The sequence below is a fragment of the Pelobates fuscus genome, chromosome 3 (assembly GCF_036172605.1).
Source record: "Pelobates fuscus isolate aPelFus1 chromosome 3, aPelFus1.pri, whole genome shotgun sequence".
NCBI lineage: Eukaryota > Metazoa > Chordata > Amphibia > Anura > Pelobatidae > Pelobates > Pelobates fuscus.
In genome coordinates, this window is record NC_086319.1 from 424,995,866 (window position 1) to 425,020,701 (window position 24,836).

Sequence of the window (24,836 nt, forward strand, 5' to 3'; positions counted from 1 at the left end):
AGAGAGCTGCGGGGCAGGATGGAGGTGCAGTGACAGAGCTGTGTGTGGGGTCAGTACAGGAATAGCAGAGAGAGCTGCAGGGCAGGATGGAGGTGCAGTGACAGAGCTGTGTGTGGGGTCAGTACAGGAATAGCAGAGAGAGCTGCGGGGCAGGATGGAGGTGCAGTGACAGAGCTGTGTGTGGGGTCAGTACGGGAATAGCAGAGAGAGCTGCAGGGCAGGATGGAGGTGTAGTGACAGAGCTGTGTGTGGGGTCAGTACAGGAATAGCAGAGAGCTGCAGGGCAGGATGGAGGTGCAGTGACAGAGCTGTGTGTGGGGTCAGTACAGGAATAGCAGAGAGAGAGCTGCAGGGCAGGATGGAGGTGCAGTGACAGAGCTGTGTGTGGGGGGTCAGTACAGGAATAGCAGAGAGAGCTGCAGGGCAGGATGGAGGTGCATTGACAGTATCCTCGGTGGATGGAGTTGATGATCGTTTTCTATGCCCAGGTTACAGTGGGGAGAACAGAACTCTGAAAATCTCAGGATTTCTGCCTTGTTCTCCCCTCGTTGCCCCTTCGAGGGTCTAGTCCACGTGCAGTCTAGATTTCCTTCTCACAAATGTACCGTAGGCTACGAGAGCAATGGTTATCATTCCAGTCTCCACGGAGGTAAATATGGGCGCAGTCCTCTCCTCCTCCAAGACCGTGCCCGTAATACTCATCCGGCTGGCCAAGAGACCAGAATCTAGAAAAGAAAGAGGGTCATAGAGTGAAGCAATGGTGATCTTCACATTATATGGTGAGAGAGAAAGAGAGAGAGAGAGAAGATAAATAGAACATTTCCAGGAATTCAAAGTACATTTTAAGTTAAGATCAAAAAAGTCAAATTAGAAAATATCTAGAAAAAGTTGGTTCTGTTTGCAGTTGGTTAGAATCATTTCTTTGTAGACTTTGATTTCAGAGCACTCTGATTGGATTGCTTACTGATATTGTATGGAAATCGGTGACACTGCGTAAGGACTTGCCTCACGATCCGAGCTCAGTCTGGTGGAGCCCTACATGGATGAAGTTGGATTACTTTAATCGCATTTTTGATCTTTTGATTTTGTATTATTATTATTTTTATTAGTAATGTGGGGGATTTATGGACTTTTATTTGGCCAATAGTTTTTGAGGTGGACAATAACACCCCCTTGTTTAAAGAATGAGAGAGCCCCAATCACCACCCATTTGTGGGAGCTAGGGGTGGAACTAGGTCCTTCACCCTGAATATTAGTATTAGGACCCCACTCAGTGCCAATGGGTGGCACTAGTTCCTCCCCCGGAATATTATAATAGCCCACACCCAAAGACCCGTTTATTTTGTTTACATATCCCCAGCTGCCGGCCACAGTGTGGGAAGAAGAGGGTGCACAGAGGTCTGTTTAATGTCCCCCAACCCATGCCCATTGGATCGGGGGCCTTTCTAGCGACTGCACAGCAATGGTTTGGTCTAGAAATGTAGGACCTATGCCCTCACTGGTGTAGTAATATAGGGGTCAAACCCTCATGGGATTTTATTTTTTAATGTTAATGCTGGCAAGGTGCCAGCTCTGTGGAGGTTATTTAACTATCTGCTTGCTGGTAGAGTACTTATTTTATTAAAACCGGTGCTTTGTGAATCTTCCAAACTATACTTTGTTCTACTGATTTTAATCTGGACACGCAGTTACTAAACTTGATTCCGAGTTATGGTATCTTGCAGCTTCTGGTGGGTTTGCCTAGAACCTAATTACTATGTTGTGGGTTTATTTGTTGGGGGGGGGGGGGGGGGGGAGTTCCACTTTGTGTCAGGGTTTCTTTGCTGTTTTAAACAGCAACCCTTCCTTTTTCAGTGTCTGAGTTTTCAGCTGAAATTAACGATCAGCTCCTTCACTACCGCAGCTTGAGACTGTGCTCCAAGACCAGTTTACAGAGGTAGAAAAGTGGATCGCAAAAAACAAACTCTTCCCAAACACTGACAAAACTGTCACAATGCTCTTTGGAACAGCACCTAAATTACACAAATTACACAATTCCCCCCTATCCATCAAAACAATTTCAAATGGCACACTGACCGCAGTCCACTCTTTCAAATACTTGGGTATGGTGTTAGACCCCAATCTATATTTTGGCCTCCACATAGAAAAACTTGCATCTAAACTTTATCCAAAACTAGGTGCCCTGTACAGAAACAAATCCTGCCTAAGCCCTACAGTAAAGGAGAAGATTGTACAGCAAATGCTGATGCCAATCATTGATTATGGGGATGTAGTTAAAGGACCACTCTAGGCACCCAGACCACTTCAGCTTAATGAAGTGGTCTGGGTGCCAGGTCCAGCTAGGGTTAACCCATTTTTTTTATAAACATAGCAGGTTCAGAGAAACTGCTATGTTTGTGAATGGGTTAAGCCTTCCCCAAAGCCTCTAGCGGCTGTCTCATTGACAGCCGCTAGAGGCGCTTGCGTGATTCTCACTGTGAAAATCACAGTGGGAGCACGCAAGCGTCCATAGGAAAGCATTGTAAATGCTTTCCTATGCGACCGGCTGAATGCGCGCGCAGCTCTTGCCGCGCGTGCGCATTCAGCCGACGGGGCGGAACAGAGGCGGAGAGGAGGAGGAGAGCTCCCCGCCCAGCGCTGGAAAAAGGTACGTTTTAACCCTTTTCCCCTTTCCAGAGCCGGGCGGGAGGGGGTCCCTGAGGGTGGGGGCACCCTCAGGGCACTCTAGTGCCAGGAAAACGAGTATGTTTTCCTGGCACTAGAGTGGTCCTTTAATGCACCCTTCATCTTTCCAGCCTTGTGTTTAAGAGCTTTTCTGGGAAACTCCCACCCTACCTGAGAAAAATGCTCTCCTCGGCTGTTCCCACCTCCTATAACCTCCGATCCAGTACCAACACTTTATTTAGTCTACCTCAATACAAAAAGAAAGCAGCCCGATCCTCCTCCTCCTACAGAGCGCCGCAATTGTGGAACGACCTCCCGCACAATTTAAAATCTTCCCTAAGCCTAAAGTCCTTTAAGAGATCCCTCTCTACATACCTCAAAATAGAATGCACCTGTCATGGTTGACTATATATTTCCTACCTGTTCTATGTTACATTTTGTATATATTGTGTATTAATATTGTTTTTGTATTTTATTGTACGCTAATTGTAACAATGCAATGATTTGTGGACCCAGGACATACTTGAAAACGAGAGAAATCTCAATGTATCTTTCCTGGTAAAATATTTTATAAATAAATGTTGCCACGGTTACTCACCTGAGAATAGTAATCAACCCTGCTGCTAATCAGTTCTGCCTATTTAAGCAGCAAATCCCAGAACCTCCTTGCCCTTGTGTGGTTTCCTGTTCCCCAGAAGTCTCCTTGTTCCTGTGTTTCCTGTTTGCTCCTGGTTCCTGACTCCGGCCTTGTTCCTGTGTTTCCTGTTTGCTCCTGGTTCCTGACTCCGGCCTTGTTCCTGACTCCGCTGCTCTCCGTTCTCCTGATCCTGGCTCGTCTGACTACCCGCTCTGGTGACTGACCCCTGCTTGCCTCCTGGACGTTGCTTTTGGTTATTTATTTGTTATTTATTAATAAAGGTGTTTTAGCATCTAGTTCTGTCTCTGTCTGGTTCCTGGTCCCTGACATTACGCAAGGGCCATGAATACAGATGGTACAGGCAATACACCTATACCTAACTTACTTACCCAGTGGAACCAGCAGAACCACCATTTGGACCAGTATGCCCATCTGGATCCAGTACCCGGCCAGCCTGCGATTGCGGCCGCCTCTGCCTCACTTCCTGTTCTAGCACCGGTTGTAGCCTCCAAACCTGTAGCGGCTAGAGAAATTACTGGGTCTGTCCCGCTCCCTCAGTATTTTGGGGGCAACCCAGCTCAGTGCAGAGAATTTATAAATCAGGTTAAAGGATACTTCGAAATGCTTCCCCAGGCATTTCCTACAGACAGCGACAAAGTCCACGTCATGATTTCTTTACTGTATGAAAAAGTTCTAGCTTGAGCAAAACCTCTCTGGGAGGCAGAGAGGCCTATAATTTACAATTACCCTGAATGTGTTGCATCCTTTAAAAGGGTTTTTGATATTCCAGCTCGCTCCACCCCTACTGCCAAACAACTAATTGTAACGGACCATTTCAGCAGACAAGGGGTTAAAATCCGTTTAGGCGATATGCCCCTTTCTGAGAGACAGGCACAGCTACTGCAGAACACCAAACTCCCGAACTGGATACAAAATAGCACTCCAAACTGGAACCTCACGAATAGCTGCTAGCAGACGAACAGGAAAAGCAGACATCAGCTTACACTCCTAGCAATCAATCTCCAACAGCATACAGTGAATCCCCCCAAGAACGAGACAAGGCTCCGTGTTGAGGGTCAAGCAGTGGTCTGAGGTGCTGGCACACCCAGTCTGGTTTTTATTACGGTTGTGCACATACAGGACACACCCAGGGGGAGGCATAAAATAACCAATCAAGTAACAGTACAACCCACACATCCCCTCCCCTCAGATAAGCAATTAACATAATTATTACATACAGTAAAAATACAGTTTCCACACATACTCTGTTACGTTAAAACCATACATCACATTCACATAAAAATACATATCCACAATCAATCCATTCAGGGGAACAACATATTATGGCATGGAATGAATCAGACCAGGGGTTCAAAAGTTAGTAAAAGTATCTTTTGTTCCCCCTGGCTGGCAGTATTTTAATCTGGCTCAAACAGTAAAAGTAAAACATCCCCACAATGCATCCTGGCTTCCTCCCTTCTGCCCTGGAGATAATTGGAGAAGTAATCCAATTGTCTCCCAGGTCAAAGACAAAACTCCATTACACATGTGGGGACCTGAATACAGGATTATGTTTTAAAATATATAAAGTCACTTTTATTACACCAAACACAGACATGTTACATATCCCCAGATAGCTCAGGTCTGGGTGCACATTATTAGGTGAATGGCACCCAGACCACACGAATACAGTTTAATCGCCATGGAGCTAAAGTCTTTCCCATAGTCTTTCATTATATGAATAGGCTCCATGGCATAGCTATCTGGGGTATCACCGCTCACACAGGGCAAGTATCGAATGGCCCCACTGTATTTAAAGGGCCAGAATGAGTGACATGCACTCTGTTAGGGCCGAATACTGTTTTTAAAGGGCCCAATCTCCCAGGGACCATAATCACATGGCAAGAGGCTGGCAAGCAGTCCTCTCCAGGCCCAAGTGGTGAAGGGCACTTCATCACACTCATGTCTAATGCTCAGGGCACGAGAACTATTGTCGAGTATGCCAGTGAATTCTGTACCATGGCAGCAGAGGGTGGCTGGAACAACGAGACTCTCGTGGCTGCCTTTGCACAGGGGACCTCCGATGTTATTAAAAATGAGATTGCAGCCAGAGAATTACCTAAAGATCTCGAGGAACTGATATCCTTTGTCACCCTCATTGATATCAGACTCCGAGAGAGATCCAGGGAGTGCCTACGGAGGCCTCCTGTATATTTGGCACAGAGCTTTTCTTGCCCAGCCAAACCTCCCTCACCTCCCATTCCTACTGGTCCTGAGCCCTCTGTCGGTGTGGAGCCGAGGCGGTTAGGCTTCTCACGCCTCTCTGTTGAAGAGAGAGCCTTTAGGAGGAGGGAGGGCCTGTGCCTATACTGCGGACACCAGTGTCACATGTTAAAGTTTTGCCCGATTCGTCCGGTAAAGGGCCCGCACCCAAGATACTGTCAGGGGCAGATCTTGGGTAGTCTTTCTGCAGACCCAGAGATTTATGAGGACAAACCCTTGGTGCCTATTATCCTCTCCTGGCTTGATTCATCCATTAAAACCAGGGCATTGCTTGATTCTGGGGCCTTAGGCTTGTTTATAGACTGTGCATTTGCATCGGAGCACTCTATACCCTCGCAACTCTCCACTAGCTTTCAAAGCCATCGATGGCAGACCAATACAGCCAACCCATGTGACCCAGGAGACTGTGCCCATATCTCTGGCTGTAGGGGCTCTACATCATGAAACGATCCAATTCCAGGTCATTTCCTCTACATATTACCAGGTTGTTTTGGGATACCTTTGGCTACAGAAGCATAACCCCACAATTGATTGGCGCAAATCTGAGATATTATCTTGGTCCCAGCAATGCACATTTTCTTGTCTCCGGAAACCGGTCAAAGTTTTGGGCACATTTTCTGCCTCTTCCTTACCCACTGAGTACCAAGAATTCCAAGATGTATTTGACAAAGGTCAAGCCAGCGTTCTGCCACCACACCGTCTGTATGACTGTGGTATCGAACTCCAACCTGGTGCCATTCCTCCCCGTGGCCGGATTTACCCGCTGTCTATAGCAGAGAATAGAGCCATGGAGGAGTATGTTACCGATGCGTTGTCAAGGGGATTCATTCAGAAGTCATCTTCTCCTGCCGGGGCCGGCTTTTTCTTTGTGAAAAAGAAGAGTGGTGAGTTGAGACCCTGCATCAACTATAGGGGTCTCAATCGCATTACTATTAAGAATGCCTACCCCATTCCGTTGATCACAGAGTTATTCGACCGCCTCAAGGGAGGAACGATCTTCACTAAACTTGATCTGAGAGGGGCATATAATCTTGTGCGGATAAAAGAGGGTCACTAATGGAGAACCGCATTTAACACCAGGAGCAGGCATTACGAATACCTAGTAATGCCCTTTGGTCTTTGCAATGCTCCGGCGGTTTTCCGGGAATTTATAAATGATGTCCTGCGAGATATGCTGCAGCAATGTATGGTGGTTTATCTTGACAATATTCTTATCCATTCCACATCTCTCGAGAACCATCACACAGACGTTTCTTGTGTTCTACAGAGAAAATAATCTGTTTTGTAAATTGGAGAAATGTGAGTTCAACTGCAAACAGGTCACATTCTTGGGCTATGTTATCTTAGATGCTTGTATGTACATAGTGGGGAATCGCGATGCAGCCTAGAACAAAATCTAACCCCATTCAAACCCCCCCCAATAACGACAGACCACTTAGTATGGATGAAACTGGCCACAGCATTTATTATCACAAACTAAATTACTGCATAACACATCCATAACTTTATTTATTAAATCTCTTATTTTCTGTAACCAAAACGTTAGACATAAATAAGCATAAATTAACATATATACATATATGACTCCACACATAGTGTTATACAGTGACCCAATCGTCCTTGCCAATAAACATAAAGTGGTTCCTAATCATCACTTCCTCTCACCTCCCCCCTCGTCATAAAAATCATATCTTTCCAATGCCCGCCATCAGCCGACCTTATCCACGCTCGATGGGCACGACACCTCAGGCAACCTAATGTTAACCATTTGAAGCAGGGGAGGTTGAGACCTTAAAAACTTGTTCATCTCATTCCATATACTTAAACGTAACCCCTAAAACTCAATTGGCAAGGACATACCCCCGGCTAGCTGTGACTAAATATACTAATAGGGCGGGCGGGAGGGAAGCTGTTTGCTGGCCCGAATCCCAAGTGGCACTGAGGTAAGACCTCCCCCACACTAACTTACACAGAACAGAATCCCACAAACACACTCTTTACCAACCAATCCCATGTATCTATCCCCACACTCCTACATGTGCTCTTGTCCGCTTAGCTGCGCTATCTCCCCAGGGCCTGGTTTCTCTATGGATCCAGAGAAACTTTCTGCTGTACTACAATGGCTTCGACCTACGGGTCTTCGCTCTATAAATCATTTTCTTGGCTTCACCAATTATTATCGGAAGTTCATATGTGTGACAAACTACCATTTGCCACTGGGCATTGGAGAGGACTGATTGCTAGCCTCCTGCCCTGCGACTATGGATTGCCCTTTAAGTAACTGAGTTGGGGCTTATGGACTTATATTATGCTGTTTCTGGCCCTTTAACTGTTTTGTACAAAGGATTGGTACTTCGATATGGCACTTCGGATACAGCCGAAGTGCCAAAGTAGTCGAAGTGGCCGCCATTAGACAGTCGAACACGTGACGGCGGCCATTTTAATCCAGTCGAACGCGGTCAGCGGTGTGTGCCGTCAAATCCCTGGAACGGAAATCGGCCACACATTTGAACGAACACCACTGACCTGTACCTTCCCCTGCCCATCGACACTGCGGCTGGAGACTAAGTCCCGTTCGAAGATTCGAACACACGTTCGAACGGGACTTTGTCATTCTGGGTGTAAACTAGACCTCCATTAGACAATTGAACCCCACGGAAATGCAACCCCGGTATCACTTCGACACTTTGACAGAAGTCAAAATGCGTTCAATGATTCGAACGCTGCCTTCGGATGGGACTTTGTTATTTTCAGGGCAGAAATAGACTGACCGCACAGCCTGAATCTGTGGAAACTGTTTTTGCATCCAAACAAGCGTGCAGTCGGTCCAAAGAGACTTTTTAATATTTCTGGAACCCCTGAATGGATTTGTACAAATTTTGAATATGTTTTCCCCAAGTTGTGTTGTTCATAAAAAATATAAGTTTTATTCCTGTGTGATGAAAAATCAGAAAGTTATAAAAATGCATAAAAAGTATAAGTTTTTAGCTTGGAGATAATTGAGTAGATACAGTAAGAAACTCAATTATCTACAAGAAGAGGGGAGGGAATCTGTGGGATGTAACCGTTGTCTGATTGGTTAATGCCTAATTGCCTGTGGGCATCTCCCTTGCAGGGGAGCACTGCATAAAAGCAGAGTACCTGCCATTAAACATCAGTTCTTCTTGAACCCTCAGAACGTAGCCTTGTCTCGTTATTGGAGGGAGCTGTTATAATCACACTGGGGATTGCTATGCTCTGCATACTCCCCTGAGCTTGAATCACTTAGCTCTTTTAAGAACTGTTCATGTTACGCTCTCCTTGGAGGAGAGGTCTTCCCCGCACAGTCCTGGATGCTGGAGGTTCATACAGGGTGGTCCACACGGTCCTGGAGGACAGAAGCTGATCCAGGGTGGAAGGAAGATGGCGAGACTCCAGTCAAGCTACGGCGGTTGCGGAGTCTGCGGTTGTGGTGTCCGGTGCGGTGCTTGTGGTCCTCGGCGCAAGCAAGGAAGCGTCCATCAACGGACGGTACTCGGTCGGGGTACGGGGAGCTCCGTTACAATATGCAACTTTTCTTCCTTGGTTAAACCTCTCACGGATATGACCAGGAGAGATGCTGATCCACAGCATTGGTCACAGGAAGCCATTACTGCCTTTGAGTCTCTCAAAGTCGCCTTTGCTGCTGCTCCTATACTGGCACATGTCAGGATATTTATATCGGCAGACATTTTGTGCTATGATAGAAATTAAAAGTGTATATTGCCTGAATCACTCAGAACAGAGCAGACTCCATTTTGGATTTCAAGCTAACAAAGACACAAATTTCAATCCTCTTTGTAACTAAACACTAGCCTGAACTAAGGAATGCTTTGTATAAACAAACCAAGTGATACAATTAGTCTAACAGAGAAGGGGGATGGAATACTCTCTTAATGTTAGCTTCACACAAGAAAGCCAGACACCATTGACCAGATAAGACTTAGTAATTCATTTTATTTTCTAAATTTTATAAGGTCTCATTGTAAAGTGAAAGGTGAAATTAAGTTTAAACTGTCATTTTAGAAATTACAGCAGGAATTGGAGACACACTGTCTGAAGAAAACCCAAATAAACTCTTTGAACTGACAAGTAACCTTACGTTATGGCAGCCATATAGATAAGCCAAATTACGTCAAAATCGTCATCAGGAAAAAGTTAACTGTTTCCTGGATAGATAAGTTTAGTTAGGCGATACTGCCCTCTATGGACCAAATGCCTAAATTGCTATATGCAGGGTGACCACGCCTTCAATTTCCTATTGGCTTATCAAGTAATGACGAACAAAAAGTCTGGCCCTTTAAAAATGAGGATCACAGGCTAAGAGGAGGAAAAGCAAAGGAGTAAGAAAGGAATCAGGAAGGAGAAAGACAAGAAGTAAGAAGCAAGTGAGTCAGAGCGAGAAAGAGACCCATGACAAACATTCCTTGACACTTAGCTACCTGAGAACATCTGATGAGAACATCTCTTTAACTGGTAAATATGCTGGTTTCATTTAATTAATATAATTTAATTAAAAAAATTCTAATAGCATGATATATGACTGGATAAATCACGGTCAGATTTCGATATTTAGAAATCTTAGTTAATCAAAAGAATATATAGTTATAAACATTCCATTCTGCAGGTGGAATTAATAATAATTATATATTATTGTGATATCATCACATGTTAGCATATCGTGGTATTTATCCAGGTGTATTGATTTGCTCTAATATAAGATAAGATATCTTTTTAGGCAAGTTAAAATTCAGCTTATAGAATTTGGTAGATTTCTCTTATTGGATGGTTCCAGTAAATGACTAATGAGTTGGTTTAAATGTTATGTTATTTAAAATTACATGAGAATAGGTATTATATGCATAGGAGGATCTAACCAGCATTGAAAGGGTTACTCAGTTATTCAGTTAACTGCTAGCCAAAGTTTTATGGCCTTTCGCTGTGCTGCGTGAAAGACTTTCCTTCTCTGTGAAGCCCCTCATAAATCTTGTCTTGACAATTGCTGTGTTAACCATTGGAATGTGTATTGCCATTGTATTGCATACCATGTTATACTAAATATTCATTGATTATTATCAAGCGTGTTACATATTATTATTATTATTATTATTTAAATTGTCACAATAAATTGTATCTATTTTTATAACAAATTGTGATTTTATTTATATGGAATACATTTCACTTACATGATAACGATCTTTGGGATCTGGAGAATTGAAATAGTGGGCAATTCTCAACTGTTTACTATTATTATCATCCCATAAATATCCCCACACACACCCTAACCCTGCCTTACCATTCATTCTTGAAGTCGATGCGTCCGAGACAGGAGTAGGTGCCCTCCTGTCTCAAAGTCCTAACACAGAGAGCTCCAGGCATCCGTGCGGGTTTCTCAAAGAAATTGAACCCAGGGGAATGCAATTACCAGATTGGTGATAGAGAACTTCTAGCTATAATTTTAGCTCTGAAAGAATGGAGGCACCTTCTTGAGGGTACTTCAGTGCCAATCCTCATCCTCACAGACCGCAAGAATCTTACATATCTTTCCGAAGCTAAGCGGCTTTCCCCCTGGCAAGCTAGATGGGCTCTATTCCTATCAAGATTCAAATATGTGGTTTCTTACTTGTTCGGTACTAAAAACATTCGGGCTGATGCCTTGTCTCATCAGTTCTCCCCTCCATCTAGAGTGGAGATAACCCCTACTCCTGTGATTCCTCCGGACCGTATACTGGCCACCATCCATACTAGCCTCACCTCACTCCTAGGCGACGAGATTCTGGCTGCATAAATTAATGCTCCTCCAGAGAAACCTAATGGCAGTTGTTTTGTACCCATTCATCTCCGTACTAAATTAAGTACATATCACAACCCCAAAGCAGCTGGACATCCAGGCAAAAACCAGTTAGTCTCCGTTCGGATGTCACCGCTTTTGTAGCTGCCTGTCCTGTATGTGCTCAAAATAAAACCCCACGGCACCCTCCAGTGGGTCTCCTGCAAACCATACCTAATGGTGAACGACCCTGGACTCACTTATCCATGGACTTTATCGTAGATCTTCCGGTCTCCCGTGGCAATACAGTCGTTCTCAAGGTTGTTGACCGATTTTTCTAAGATGTCGCATTGGATTCCCTTGAAAAAACTACCAACTTCTCAAGAACTAGCAAACATTTTTGCTCGGGAGGTCTTTCATTTGCATGGGTTACCCAAAGTAATAATCTCAGATAGGAGTAGCCAGTTTGTGTCCAGATTTTGGAGAGCTTTTTGCTCACAGATGGGAATTCAGCTTTCCTTCTCCTCGGCCTACCACCTGCAATCCAATGGTGCTGCAGAACGAGCTAAGCAAGCCTTGGAACAGTTTCTGTGTTGCTACATTTCTGACCACCAGAACAACTGGTCTGATCTACTACCCTGGGCGGAGTTCGCCCACAATAGTGCGATTAATGCCTCTTCCCAGCTATCCCCGTTCTTGGTGAACTATGGGTTTCAACCATTCATGTTGCCTGATACGTTCATGCCACAAGGGATACCGGCATTGGAGGAACATCTCAGGGAACTCCGTTCCACTTGGGTGCAGGTTCAGTACTCTTTGCAATGCGCAATGCAGAACTACAAACTCCAGGCTGACAGCAGACGCCTTCCTGCACCCACCTATCAGGTCGGAGAGAGGGTCTGGCTGTCTTCTCGCAACCTACAGCTCCGTGTTCCCTCACAAAAACTGGCACCCCAATACGTTGGGCAATTTTGTATACTTAGAAGGGCTAACCCTGTAGCTTATGCACTAGAAGATTTGCTCCAATTTTCCCTTCTTTTGTTGTGGAGTATAGATCTTTATTCTGCCCCTGGGATAAAGTTACCATTCTCTGAATCTCAGTAAAGACTCTCAGGGTTATTCACTACAGTGTGAATTCAGAGTGATTTTCAAATGTATTGCCAAAGTAATTGTCACTTTAATAATTAACATCATACCTTCCAAGTGGCCCTATTTAGGAGGACAGTCCCTACTTTGGGCCCAAATCCTCCTGTCCTTTTCAATCCTAATGTCCATCTTTTCTTGGAGCTCCCTATTCTTGGTGTGTTTGAGAGTATAACAGAGCTCCCCAGCAATAATACTCCCAGTAATGTGTCTGAGTGTATAACAGAGCTCCACAGCAATAATACTCCCAGTAATGTGTCTGAGTGTATAACAGAGCTCCACAGCAATAATACTCCCAGTAATGTGTCTGAGTGTATAACAGAGCTCCACAGCAATAATACTCCCAATAATGTGTCTGAGTGTATAACAGAGCTCCCAGCAATAATACTCCCAGTAATGTGTCTGAGTGTATAACAGAGCTCCACAGCAATAATACTCCCAGTAATGTGTCTGAGTGTATAACAGAGCTCCCCAGCAATAATACTCCCAGCAATGTGTCTGAGTGTATAACAGAGCTCCACAGCAATAATACCCCCAGTAATGTGTCTGAGTGTATAACAGAGCTCCACAGCAATAATACTCCCAGTAATGTGTCTGAGTGTATAACAGAGCTCCACAGCAATAATACTCCCAGTAATGTGTCTGAGTGTATAACAGAGCTCCACATAAATAATACTCCCAGTAATGTGTCTGGGTGTATAACAGAGCTCCACAGCAATAATACTCCCAGTAATGTGTCTGAGTGTATAACAGATCTCCACAGCAATAATACCCCCAGTAATGTGTCTGAGTGTATAACAGAGCCCCACAGCAATAATACTCCCAGTAATGTGTCTGAGTGTATAACAGATCTCCACAGCAATAATACCCCCAGTAATGTGTCTGAGTGTATAACAGAGCCCCACAGCAATAATACTCCCAGTAATGTGTCTGAGTGTATAACAGAGCTCCCCAGCAATAATACACCCAGTAATGTGTCTGAGTGTATAACAGAGCTCCACAGCAATAATACTCCCAGTAATGTGTCTGAGTGTATAACAGAGCTCCACAGCAATAATACTCCCAGTAATGTGTCTGAGTGTATAACAGAGCTCCACAGCAATAATACTCCCAGTAATGTGTCTGAGTGTATAACAGAGCTCCACAGCAATAATACTCCCAGTAATGTGTCTGAGTGTATAACAGAGCTCCACAGCAATACTACTCCCAGTAATGTGTCTGAGTGTATAACAGAGCTCCACAGCAATAATACTCCCAGTAATGTGTCTGAGTGTATAACAGAGCTCCACAGCAATAATACTCCCAGTAATGTGTCTGAGTGTATAACAGAGCTCCACAGCAATAATACTCCCAGTAATGTGTCTGAGTGTATAACAGAGCTCCACACCAATAATACTCCCAGTAATGTGTCTGAGTGTATAACAGAGCTCCACAGCAATACTACACCCAGTAATGTGTCTGAGTGTATAACAGAGCTCCACAACAATAATACTCCCAGTAATGTGTCTGAGTGTATAACAGAGCTCCACAGTAATAATATTCCCAGTAATGTGTCTGAGTGTATAACAGAGCTCCACGGCAATAATACTCCCAGTAATGTGTGAGTGTATAACAGAGCCCCACAGCAATAATACTCCCAGTAATGTGTCTGAGTGTATAGCAGAGCTCCCCAGCAATAATACTCCCGGTAATGTGTCTGAGTGTATAACAGAGCTCCACAGCAATAATACTCCCAGTAATGTGTCTGAGTGTATCACAGAGCTCCACAGCAATAATTCTCCCAGTAATGTGTCTGAGGGCATAACAGAGCTCCCCAGCAATAATACTCCCAGTAATGTGTCTGAGTGTATAGCAGAGCTCCCCAACAATAATACTCCCGGTAATGTGTCTGAGTGTATAACAGAGCTCCACAGTAATAATACTCCCAGTAATGTGTCTGAGTGTATAACAGAGCTCCACAGCAATAATACTCCCAGTAATGTGTCTGAGTGTATCACAGAGCTCCACAGCAATAATTCTCCCAGTAATGTGTCTGAGGGCATAACAGAGCTCCCCAGCAATAATTCTCCCAGTAATGTGTCTGAGTGTGTAACAGAGCTCCACAGTAATAATACTCCCAGTAATGTGTCTGAGTGTATATCAAGTGGATATCAAGAAGTTTTCTAACTTTCCTATTTTGATCTAAGTTTGGGGATGAAATCAGTGTTCAGTGAATTGACCTGTCATGGTGGTCATATGATGGGTGTAGTGGATGCTTAGAGTAATGGCCTAGTGGGGGTGATAAGACTGAGTTCAGCACTGGAAGGGTTAATTTGGCTGCTGGAGCAGTGTGTTTGTCAGATCAGGAAACGGTTTGCGGATTAGGTTCCTTCTTCGAGCGGAGCCACACTGACCAGGGATTCTCTCCAGAACTGACAGATAATCGACAATCTGGCTGGGAGGGGAGCGGTGAACTCCAGAACCTCTGTGTCTTTTAGGTACATTGCATTACTGGGGGTCAAAGGGGTCCCACATGATATTAAACCCCTTTACATTTAGAAACCTTATTTTACCCGTGATACAGCACTAACCCTTCCACGGTCCACCAGCCATTAACCCCTTCATTACCCCCAGTAACCCAGCCACCAGACATTAACCCCTTCATTACCCCACTAACCCAGCCAGCAGACATTAACCCCTTCATTACCCCACTAACCCAGCCAGCAGCCATTAACCCCTTCATTACCCCCAGTAACCCAGCCACCAGACATTAACCCCTTCATTACCATACTAACCCTTCCACCAGACATTAACCCCTTCGTTATCCCACTAACCCAGCAACCAGACATTAACCCCTTCATTATCCCACTAACCCAGCCACCAGCCATTAACCCCTTCATTACCCCCAGTAACCCAGCCACCAGACATTAACCCCTTCATTACCCCACTAACCCAGCCAGCAGCCATTAACCCCTTCATTACCCCCAGTAACCCAGCCACCAGACATTAACCCCTTCATTACCATACTAACCCTTCCACCAGACATTAACCCCTTCATTATCCCACTAACCCAGCAACCAGACATTAACCCCTTCATTATCCCACTAACCCAGCCACCAGCCATTAACCCCTTCATTACCCCCAGTAACCCAGCCACCCGACATTAACCCCTTCATTACCATACTAACCCTTCCACAAGATATTAACCCTTTCATTACCCCACTAACCCAGCCACCAGCCATTAACCCCTTCATTACCCCCCACTAACCCAGTCGCCAGCCATTAACCCCTTCATTACCCCCACTAACCCTTCCACCAGCCATTAACCTCTTCATTTCCCCACTAACCCAGCCACCAGACATTAACCCCTTCCACCAGCCATTAACCCGTTCATTACCCCACTAACCCTTCCACCAGCCATTAACTCCTTCATTACCCCACTAACCCTTCCACCAGTCATTAACCCATTCATTACCCCACTAACCCTTCCACCAGCCATTAACCCCTTCATTACCCCCCAGCCCCCACTAACCCTTCCACCAGCCATTAACCCCTTCATTACCCCACTAACCCAGCCACCAGACATTAACCCCTTCATTACCCCCACTAACCCTTCCACCAGACATTAACCCCTTCATTACCCCACTAACCCCACCAACCCTTCCACCAGACATTAACCCCTTCATTACCCCACTAACCCTTCCACCATCCATTAATCCCTCCATTACCCCCTGTGACAGACCTCTCTGTCTTTAGATTACTGTGATTTAACCCTGGTTCCTCTATTTGTTCGGTAATTACCACTTGTCCATACAGCCCTACGTTTTATTCCCCTACATACGAAACAACTACCGAATGGCAGGCCACCCAGAAGGGAAGTGTAACGGACACCTTCCGTTGACGGATGCTCCTAGCGCTTCCTGAGGACTCCAAGCACTGCAGACGACACCACAACCACCGCAGACTCCACAACCGCCGTAGCTTAACTGGAGCCGCGCCATCTTCCTTCCACCCTGTATGAACCTCCAGCATCCAGGACCGTGTGGGAAAGACCTCTCCTCCAAGGAGAGCGTAACCGGAATAAACTCTCAAAAGAGCTAAGTGATTAAAGCTCAAGGGAGTATGCAGAGCATAGCAATCCCCAGTGTGAATATAGCTGTCCCCTCCAATCACGAGACAAGACTACGTGTTGAGGGTCAAGAAGAACTCAGGTTTAATGGCACACACTCATCTTTTATGCAATTCTCCCCTGCAAGGGAGACTCCAACAGACAATTATACATTACCCAATCACACAATGGTTACATCCCACACATCTCCTCCCCTTAGCCTGAGAGCTAACCCAATTATAACGTACAGTTTAAGCATACTTTTTACCCAACTTCCATAACTCTAAAACCATACATCCAGTATTAATAACAGTTACATATTATTAATCAGCACATTCCAAATACAAACATAACCAAATATCATTTGAATCCGTTCAGCCGTTCGGGAGATAAGTATAAGTCACTTTTGACCGACCGCAAGCACATTTTCATGCCCAAAACAGTTCCATGGATTTGGGCTGTGCGGTCGGTCTATTTTGCACCGAGAAAATGACTAAGTCCAATTCGAACGGGACTTAGGCTCCAGCCGCGGTGTCGAAGAAGGTACGGGTCAGCGGTGTTCGTGTAATTGGGTAGCCCCAAACAGTTCCATAGATTTGGCTGCACACACCGCTGACCACGTTTGAATAAGTTAAAATGGCCGCTGCCACGTGTTCATTTGTCGAATGGCGGCCACTTCGACGACTTCGGCACTTCGACGACTTTGGCACTTCAACTGCATTCGAAGTTCCAGTTTAAAAGTTGTAACCCTGCTCCAAAGCATTTAAAGGGCCAGGAACAGCATTCAAAAATCCATTATGCCCAAATGTAATTTGTAGCGGAACCTACCTCGCCACTGGGCATTGGAGGGGCCTGGCTGCCTGCCTCTTACCTGCTGACTATGGCCCCTGGAAAATTGGTACAGTTAAAGATTTATATTTGGGCATATTGTACTGTATATTGCTGCTACTGGCCCTTTTAACAGCATCTATGGACACATTGGGACTTTTGGGACTACTGTCCCTTTAAGACTGTGAAGCATGTTCTAGTGTGCTGCCTGTAATATTGTATATGTATTCATGTGTTAAGTTTAACCTGGGTGATATGTATGCAGCATTCATCTGATTGTTCGGTAGAATCACTCCATTCATTATATTGAGTGAAACTACCGAACAACCAGACCACCCAGGAATAAGTGTGCCTCCAATTACAGTTTGCAACAATGTTGCAAACGGGTAATTGGCAATCAGTGTAATGTATTCTTTGTCCTCTGGGTGGCCGCCATTCGGGAAACAAACACGTGGCGGCGGCCATCTTAAACTACCGAACAGCTGTGTTTTGCCGTCGAGTGTCTGGAACTAAAATCGGACACTTGACTAGGCAAACACCGCTGAGACCTCCATACTTCCAGGAATTCGTATAGAACCTACCGAATGACCCGTCGTTCGGTAGAAAGAACCCCACTCAAACCCTCTCTAGGCTCTATAACACAGGCAATTCGTCTGTTTTCATTCCCTTGTTTGTGACCGACCGCAGGGCCAAAATGCATGGAACTGTTTTCGGATACTTTACCCATGCGGTCGGTCAAATCTTTGGAACCCCATATCTCCCGAACTGTTCATCCGAATGACTTGAATTTTGGATATGTTTTCCCCCCTGAATAAGGGCTATCCAGCGATGCTGGATTTAAAGGTGTACCCCCTGTTTTTGGGGTACATCCAGAACTTGGCTGGAAAAGTGTACCGGATAATTGGGTTTAATGTTATCACTGCCCATAATGGGTGCTATGCATGACAGCCCCATCCAACCACCAATAGAATTTGTTCTAATCAAGTTTTTTAATTGATTGACAGGCAATTCAGCCAATGTAAGCTTTTTTACTACAGGTGATCAGTATAAGAAATTTGAAAGAGACTCTGACCTTATGATTGGATAATCACACTTCCTGTGACCCCAAAGGGAGGATCCGAATTAACTTTAGAACACTTATAAAGTGGAAGATTCCTGAGGCTACTTCACAGCTACTGAGGAAGCTCATACAAGAGTGAAACGCGTTTAGCTGGAGTTTTGGACTTTTATACTTGGACTTTCTACCTTTTAGCTTATATGCTTTTGAGAAGTCTTAATATTGTTTTTATTATTTTTTATCTCTACAATAAATAGTCATTTTTCATATCAGTCCATATAGTCCTTTCTAGCCTCCAGGAACACTATGTGGGGAATGCTATCCCAATAAATTAGCATATTGCCAACAAACCTCAGAGCCAGGAATTCAAGGCTCTGTCTAAGGTGAGCATAACAATTACTATCTCACTATTTTGTATACACTATCTGTACAATACCACCTATGAGGTTCTCTCTCTCTGCTTGTTCCATATCTTCGGGAGAACATCGTTTGGGATAAAGGGGTGTGTTGCTGCCTCAAGAGCAAAAAGGAGTCACTTACGGAGCCAATAGCTTATAGGCTCCAACCCACGTGAGTGGTTTCAACCAATTGCTACTATTATTCATTTTTTATTTTTGTAAACCATCTGCACTATATTCTCTCTTTTTGTTGTTTTACTTTGTATGTACATTTGGACACATTGTATCACTATGTTGGAGGGGTGAGTATACCCCCTCATTATTTATATTAATATTCATTATAGCGCTCCACTTGCTGGTATATTGTTTATACCTTTTTATTCTTATATTTTGCACTTTATTGTGGATTAAGGTATTCCACTTTTTGTGTTGAGCTGCTTTTATTCAGGCACTTTAGTATATCACTCACTATCTCAGTAAGGGATAGTTATTGTTTTCTCTGTGAACCATGTATGTGATTGGTTATTTTATGCCTCCCCCTGGGTGTGGCCTGTATGTGGATTATTGTAATAAAAGCCAGGCTGGATGAGCCAGTCCAGAGTTCCTGCTTAACCCTCAAAGTGAAGTGTCGTCTCATTATTGGGGGAAGGATTCGTTGTATGCTGTTCCAGTTTGACTGCTAGGAGTGCAAGCCTATTCGTATGGTTCCTATTCAATGGTCTACAGCATTCATATGCTTGGGAGAATTTAAAGGTTTCTCTGATTCGGTGATTGTGGTGTCTGCCAGAGTGCTTGGAGTCCTCAGGAAGCACTAGGTGCATCCATTAACGGAGGTACTCAGTCGGGGTGCCAGGTGATCCGTTACATAATTCTTAAAGGGCATTCCAGGGCCATAGTCGCAGGGCAGGAGGCTAGTGATAAGTCCTCTCCAATGCCCATTGGCAAATGGCAGTTTGTCACAGGAAGTGTGCTGCTTGTTAACCTTTCTGCCATCATTAACATTGTGGTTAACCGCAGACACTTCCAACTCCCGAATGGTCGGCTGGATGGTCGTCGTTCGTATGAACGAACACGTGACGGCGGCCATCTTGGACAGTCGAACGCACTGCGGAACTAAAGTCTGACACTATTTCATATGAACACCACTGAAGTCGCCGACCTTTCCTTGTTCCGTTCCAGATTCATACGAATGCCGTGCCATTCGGTACATTGACTTTATACGAACAGAGCTGCCCCAGATAGCCATCCCATGGAGCCCATTCGTTTCGACGAACGCACTTTGTACAAGACTTTAGCTCCATGGCGATTTAACTGTGTGTATGAGATCTGAGCGCTATTCTGTTATATTGTGCACTCAGATCTAAGCTATCTGGCAATATAGGCTGAACGTGCCTATATCATGGCTAGTTGCACTGAGGGTATGAGTATATAGCAGTACATTGTTGTGAAAGATATCTGTCATGTTTAGGGTGTAGCCTGCACTTCAGAGGCGGCTCTCTAATTAGGCGGTTTAGGTGGCCACCTAAGGCCTCGTGCTGGCTGGGGCCTCGCTGCCGCCTAAACCGCCTGTGAGCAGACTGATGATCTCGCGAGATTACATGGTCTGCAGCTCTGCGGAGCTGCAGACCGGGAGCAGTGGCCACCGGACCACCAGGGAGCCCACTGGACCACCAGGGACTAGAGGTAGGCTCTCTCACCCCCCACCACACTCAGCCTCCCTTCCACCCACCACCCTCAGCCTCATCACCCTCCCTCCCATCCTCACCACCCTCCCCACCCCCTCAGCCTCATCACCCTCCCACCACCCTCAGCCTCATCACCCTCCCTACCACCCTCAGCCTCCCTTCCCCTTTTCTCACCACCCTCCCCACCACCCTCACCACCCTCCCCACCACCCCCACCACCCTCAGCACCCCACAACCCTCAGCCTCAGCACCCCCCACCACCCTCAGCACCCCCCACCACCCTCAGCCTCACCACCCCCACCACCCTCAGCCTCCCCACCCTCCCCAATACCCTCAGCCTCACCACCCTCCCCACCACCCTCAGCCTCACCCCCTCACCACCCTCAGCCTCACCACCCCACCAGCCTCAGCACCCCCCACCACCCTCAGCCTCAGCACCCCCCACCACCCTAAGCATTAGCACCCTCAGCCTCACCACCACCCACAGCCTCACCACCCCACCACCCTTAGCATCACCCTCCCTCACCACCCTCAGCATCACCCTCCCTCACCATCCTCACCACCCTCAGCATCACCCCCCACCCCAACCACCCGCAGCATCACCCCCTCACCATCCTCAGCATCACCCCCCACCCCCTCAGCCTCAGCCTCAGCCTCACCCCTCACCACCCTCAGCCTCATCCCCCACCCCCTCAGCCTCACCCCCCCAGCCTCATCCCCCACCCCCCTCAGCCTCACCCCCTCACCACCAACCCCCCTCCTTCTCACATCACATCACCCCCCCTCACTCCCACATCACCCCCCACACTTTCACCTCAACCCCCCTCACTCTCACTCTCCTTCTCACATCACCCCTCCTCCTTCTCACATCAGCCCCGCTCACGCTCACATCACACCGCTCTCCCTCTCACCATCACCCCCCTTTCCCTCTCACCATCACCCCCCTCACACCATCACCCGCTATACACACAACACACTTCAGTCTCAGACAAAAACGCAAACATGCTCACAGAGACATACATTCTCACACACAAGGATACTCTCTGTCAGACACACTCTCAGGCACATACACAGGTACTGTGCATCAATGTGTATATGTGACACTTTTTTGTTAGTGGGGCCTCATGTTTGAGTTTCGCCTAAGCCCTCATAAAGTCTAGAGCCGCCTCTGTTGCACGTTATTAACTGTGTATTTATATCAGCAGCTCCACCACTAGTTATAAATCAAGTGTGAGTCGCCCCATGAGATGAGACTAGCTGCATTCTTATATTATTTTTTTTTTGGGGGGTATTATTATTATTTTTTTTTAGACAGAAGTGTGTTATATTTGAGCATGCTAGGCTGAACGTGCGTATATCATGGCTAGTTGCACTGAGGGTATGAGTATATAGCAGTACATTGTTGTGAAAGATGGCTGTCATGTTTAGGGTGTAGCTTAATTAGGCGGTTTAGGCGGCCGCCTAAGGCCTCGTGCTGGCTGGGGCCTCGCGGCCGCCTAAACCGCCTGTGGGCAGACTGTGTCAGGTCCTCGGCGCCCGGCGGCTTGCCCGGTATGCCGCCGGGTGCGAGGCCCCTCCTGGCTGCCCGGCCAGCCACCGCAGACACCGGTCTGCAGCTCCACAGTGAGTAGAGCGTTACCACGGCAACGCTCTGATGGTCTCGCACGATTACATGGTCAAGCAGTGGCCACTGGACCACAAGGGAGCCCACTGGACCACCAGGGACTAAAGGTAGGCCCTCTCACCCCCCCACCACACTCTGCCTCCCTACCACCCTCCCCACCACCCTCAGCCTCATCACCCTCCCTACCATCCTCAGCAAGCCTCACCACCCTCCCCACCACCCTCAGCCTCATCACCCTCCCTACTACCCTCAGCCTCCTCACCCTCCCCACCACCCTCAGCCTCACCACCCTCCCCACCACCCCCACCACCCTCAGCACCCCACCACCCTCAGCACCCCCACCACCCTCAGCCTCACCACCCCCACCAGCCTCAGCCTCCCCACCCTCCCCAATACCCTCAGCCTCACCACCATCCCCACCACCCTCAGCCTCACCACCCCACCAGCCTCAGCACCCCCAACCACCCTCAGCCTCAGCACCCCCACCACCCTAAGCCTCAGCACCCTCAGCCTCAGTCCTCAGCCTCAGTCCTCAGCCTCAGTCTCAGAGAAAAACGCAAACATGCTCACAGAGACATACATTCTCACACACAAGGATACTCTCTGTCAGACACACTCTCAGGCACATACACAGGTAGACAGTGCATCAATGTGTATATGTGACACTTTTTTGTTAGTGGGGACTCATGTTTGAGTTTCGCCTAAGCCCTCATAAAGTCTAGAGCCGCCTCTGTTGCACGTTATCAACTGTGTATTTATATCAGCAGCTCCACCACTAGTTATAAATCAAGTGTGAGTCGCCCCATGAGATGAGACTAGTGAATAACATAATACATGAACGGTTAAGGTAAAGGCATGTAAGGAACTACGACAATAAACTCTTTAGGAGGTGATATAATGACATGTTTAAACGCTTGCTACTTTACGATTAGTTAATGTGCAGAGAGCAGTTCATGTGATCAAAGGCATGGTGTGGAGGATCGCTATAGTCAGGGCCGGACTGGGGTTACAAAGCAGCCTTGGAAAAAAATGTGTGCCAGCCCCATAAGTCATTGTGACATGTAGTGTGAGTGTATTGTGTGTGTATGTGTATGTGTATGTATATATATATATATATATATATATATATATATATATATATATATATATATGATGTGGGATTATTAAAAATCTTTATTGTACTTGTATTGAATTATTGTACTAACTCCATTTTAACCTTATATTGTGACAATCCTCCATTTTGTCCTCCTAACCTGACTTCTTCAATCCTCCATTTTGTCCTCATGACTTAACTTGTTCATTTTAAAACTACCTTACGTGACTGAATTTCCCAACCCAATTAGTATAGTAGACAAAGACTGTATTTCCTGCAAAGACACAGGAGTTGCTGACTACTCCCTTAACTTGTAAGATAGTATAGTTTGAAGGCCACGAGAACACAGTAGTAATGAAATGTTCTATTCATAAGAGACCTTGCACCTGGACATGAGGCCTGATATCACTGACCGTGTAAAATGACGCTCAAGACCCCCTTATCCCCACCCGTGTCCAGAACAATCCCACCTCTGGTGGGTGGGCACGGGACTAACCTCTTAATTTTTTGAACCAATAAGTAAGACACTAACCCCGACACTTAACAATTAATCCAATTGATGATGTTTATTTGCTGATATTCTAATAATCAATGATGACGCAAAATGCCTCTTAAAAGGGCCTGCGCGCCCGCTTTTACGGCACTTGCCAATAAACTTTCTCGAAGTTATTTTAACCTGAACCTTGTGTGTCAGACTTAATTAGTTCAGCGTATATACGCAATTCAATTTTATTAATTTGGACAGGAACAGATAGACATTTAAACATTTTGGTTTACTTTTAAAAAGTACCATAACAACTTGGCGCCCAACGTGGGGCATCGGGCTATGTCCGGCCGGTGAGCCGTCCTAAGGAAGACAAGGGTGGACGGAGGAATCCAGGGGGAAGGAAAGGAGATTGATCACCTCCAGGTACACGGTAGAGACTTCTGCAGAGCCACCGGTATGTTCCGGCCCCTTTGATTGACCCGTCCACGTGTCTGTGACTGCTTCCCGGGAGGACATCAAAGACAGGTAATATCTTGCCCGGTGTCTCGTTACTCACTTGTTTACCTGCATTTTAGTCTTTCTGTTGCCTGGGTGTGTTTGAATTGTTTGCCTGTTTCCCCATTTTGAGATAAAGGGGGGTGGACCTGCAGGGGATTTGCCTGGGGTTCTCTGTTTTGCTTGTTTTCCCCTTTTTGGGATAAAGGGGGGTGGACCTGAGGGGACTTGCCTGGGTCTTCAGTTTGTCTGTCTATCTGTTTGTATTTTACCCCTTTTGGGATAAAGGGGGGTGGACCTGTGGATGCGTTCCTGGGGGTCTTCTGTTGCCTGTTTTACTCCTTTTAGGAACCACGGTGCTGTGGTTGTAGGGAAAAAGGGGGGTTGACCTGTGGATGCGTTCCTGGGGGTCTTCTTTGCCTGTTTACCTCTTTTAGGAGCCTCATGGCTGTGGCTGTAAGGAAAAAGGGGATTGTTGGAACTGTGGATTTTGTGTAGACTCATAATTTCCTGTGATCCTTCTTGTGTCACTTTGAGAGCCTAGCTAGCTTCTTTGTGCACGTGGTA

The 24,836-nt window shown here is 46.1% G+C and overlaps 1 protein-coding gene across 1 annotated transcript in view; it reads right to left on the reverse strand.

Annotated features, from left to right (window-relative positions):
* Positions 1-387: 387 nt before the first annotated feature.
* The window catches only part of LOC134603661 (asialoglycoprotein receptor 1-like), a 55,235-nt gene continuing 30,786 nt past the window's right edge, over positions 388-24,836 (reverse strand). Inside the window, exon 8 of the mRNA XM_063449839.1 lies at positions 388-725. Within this exon, the coding sequence (XP_063305909.1) occupies positions 581-725 (145 nt within the window). The 3' untranslated portion in view covers positions 388-580. The remainder of the gene's footprint in view (positions 726-24,836) is intronic.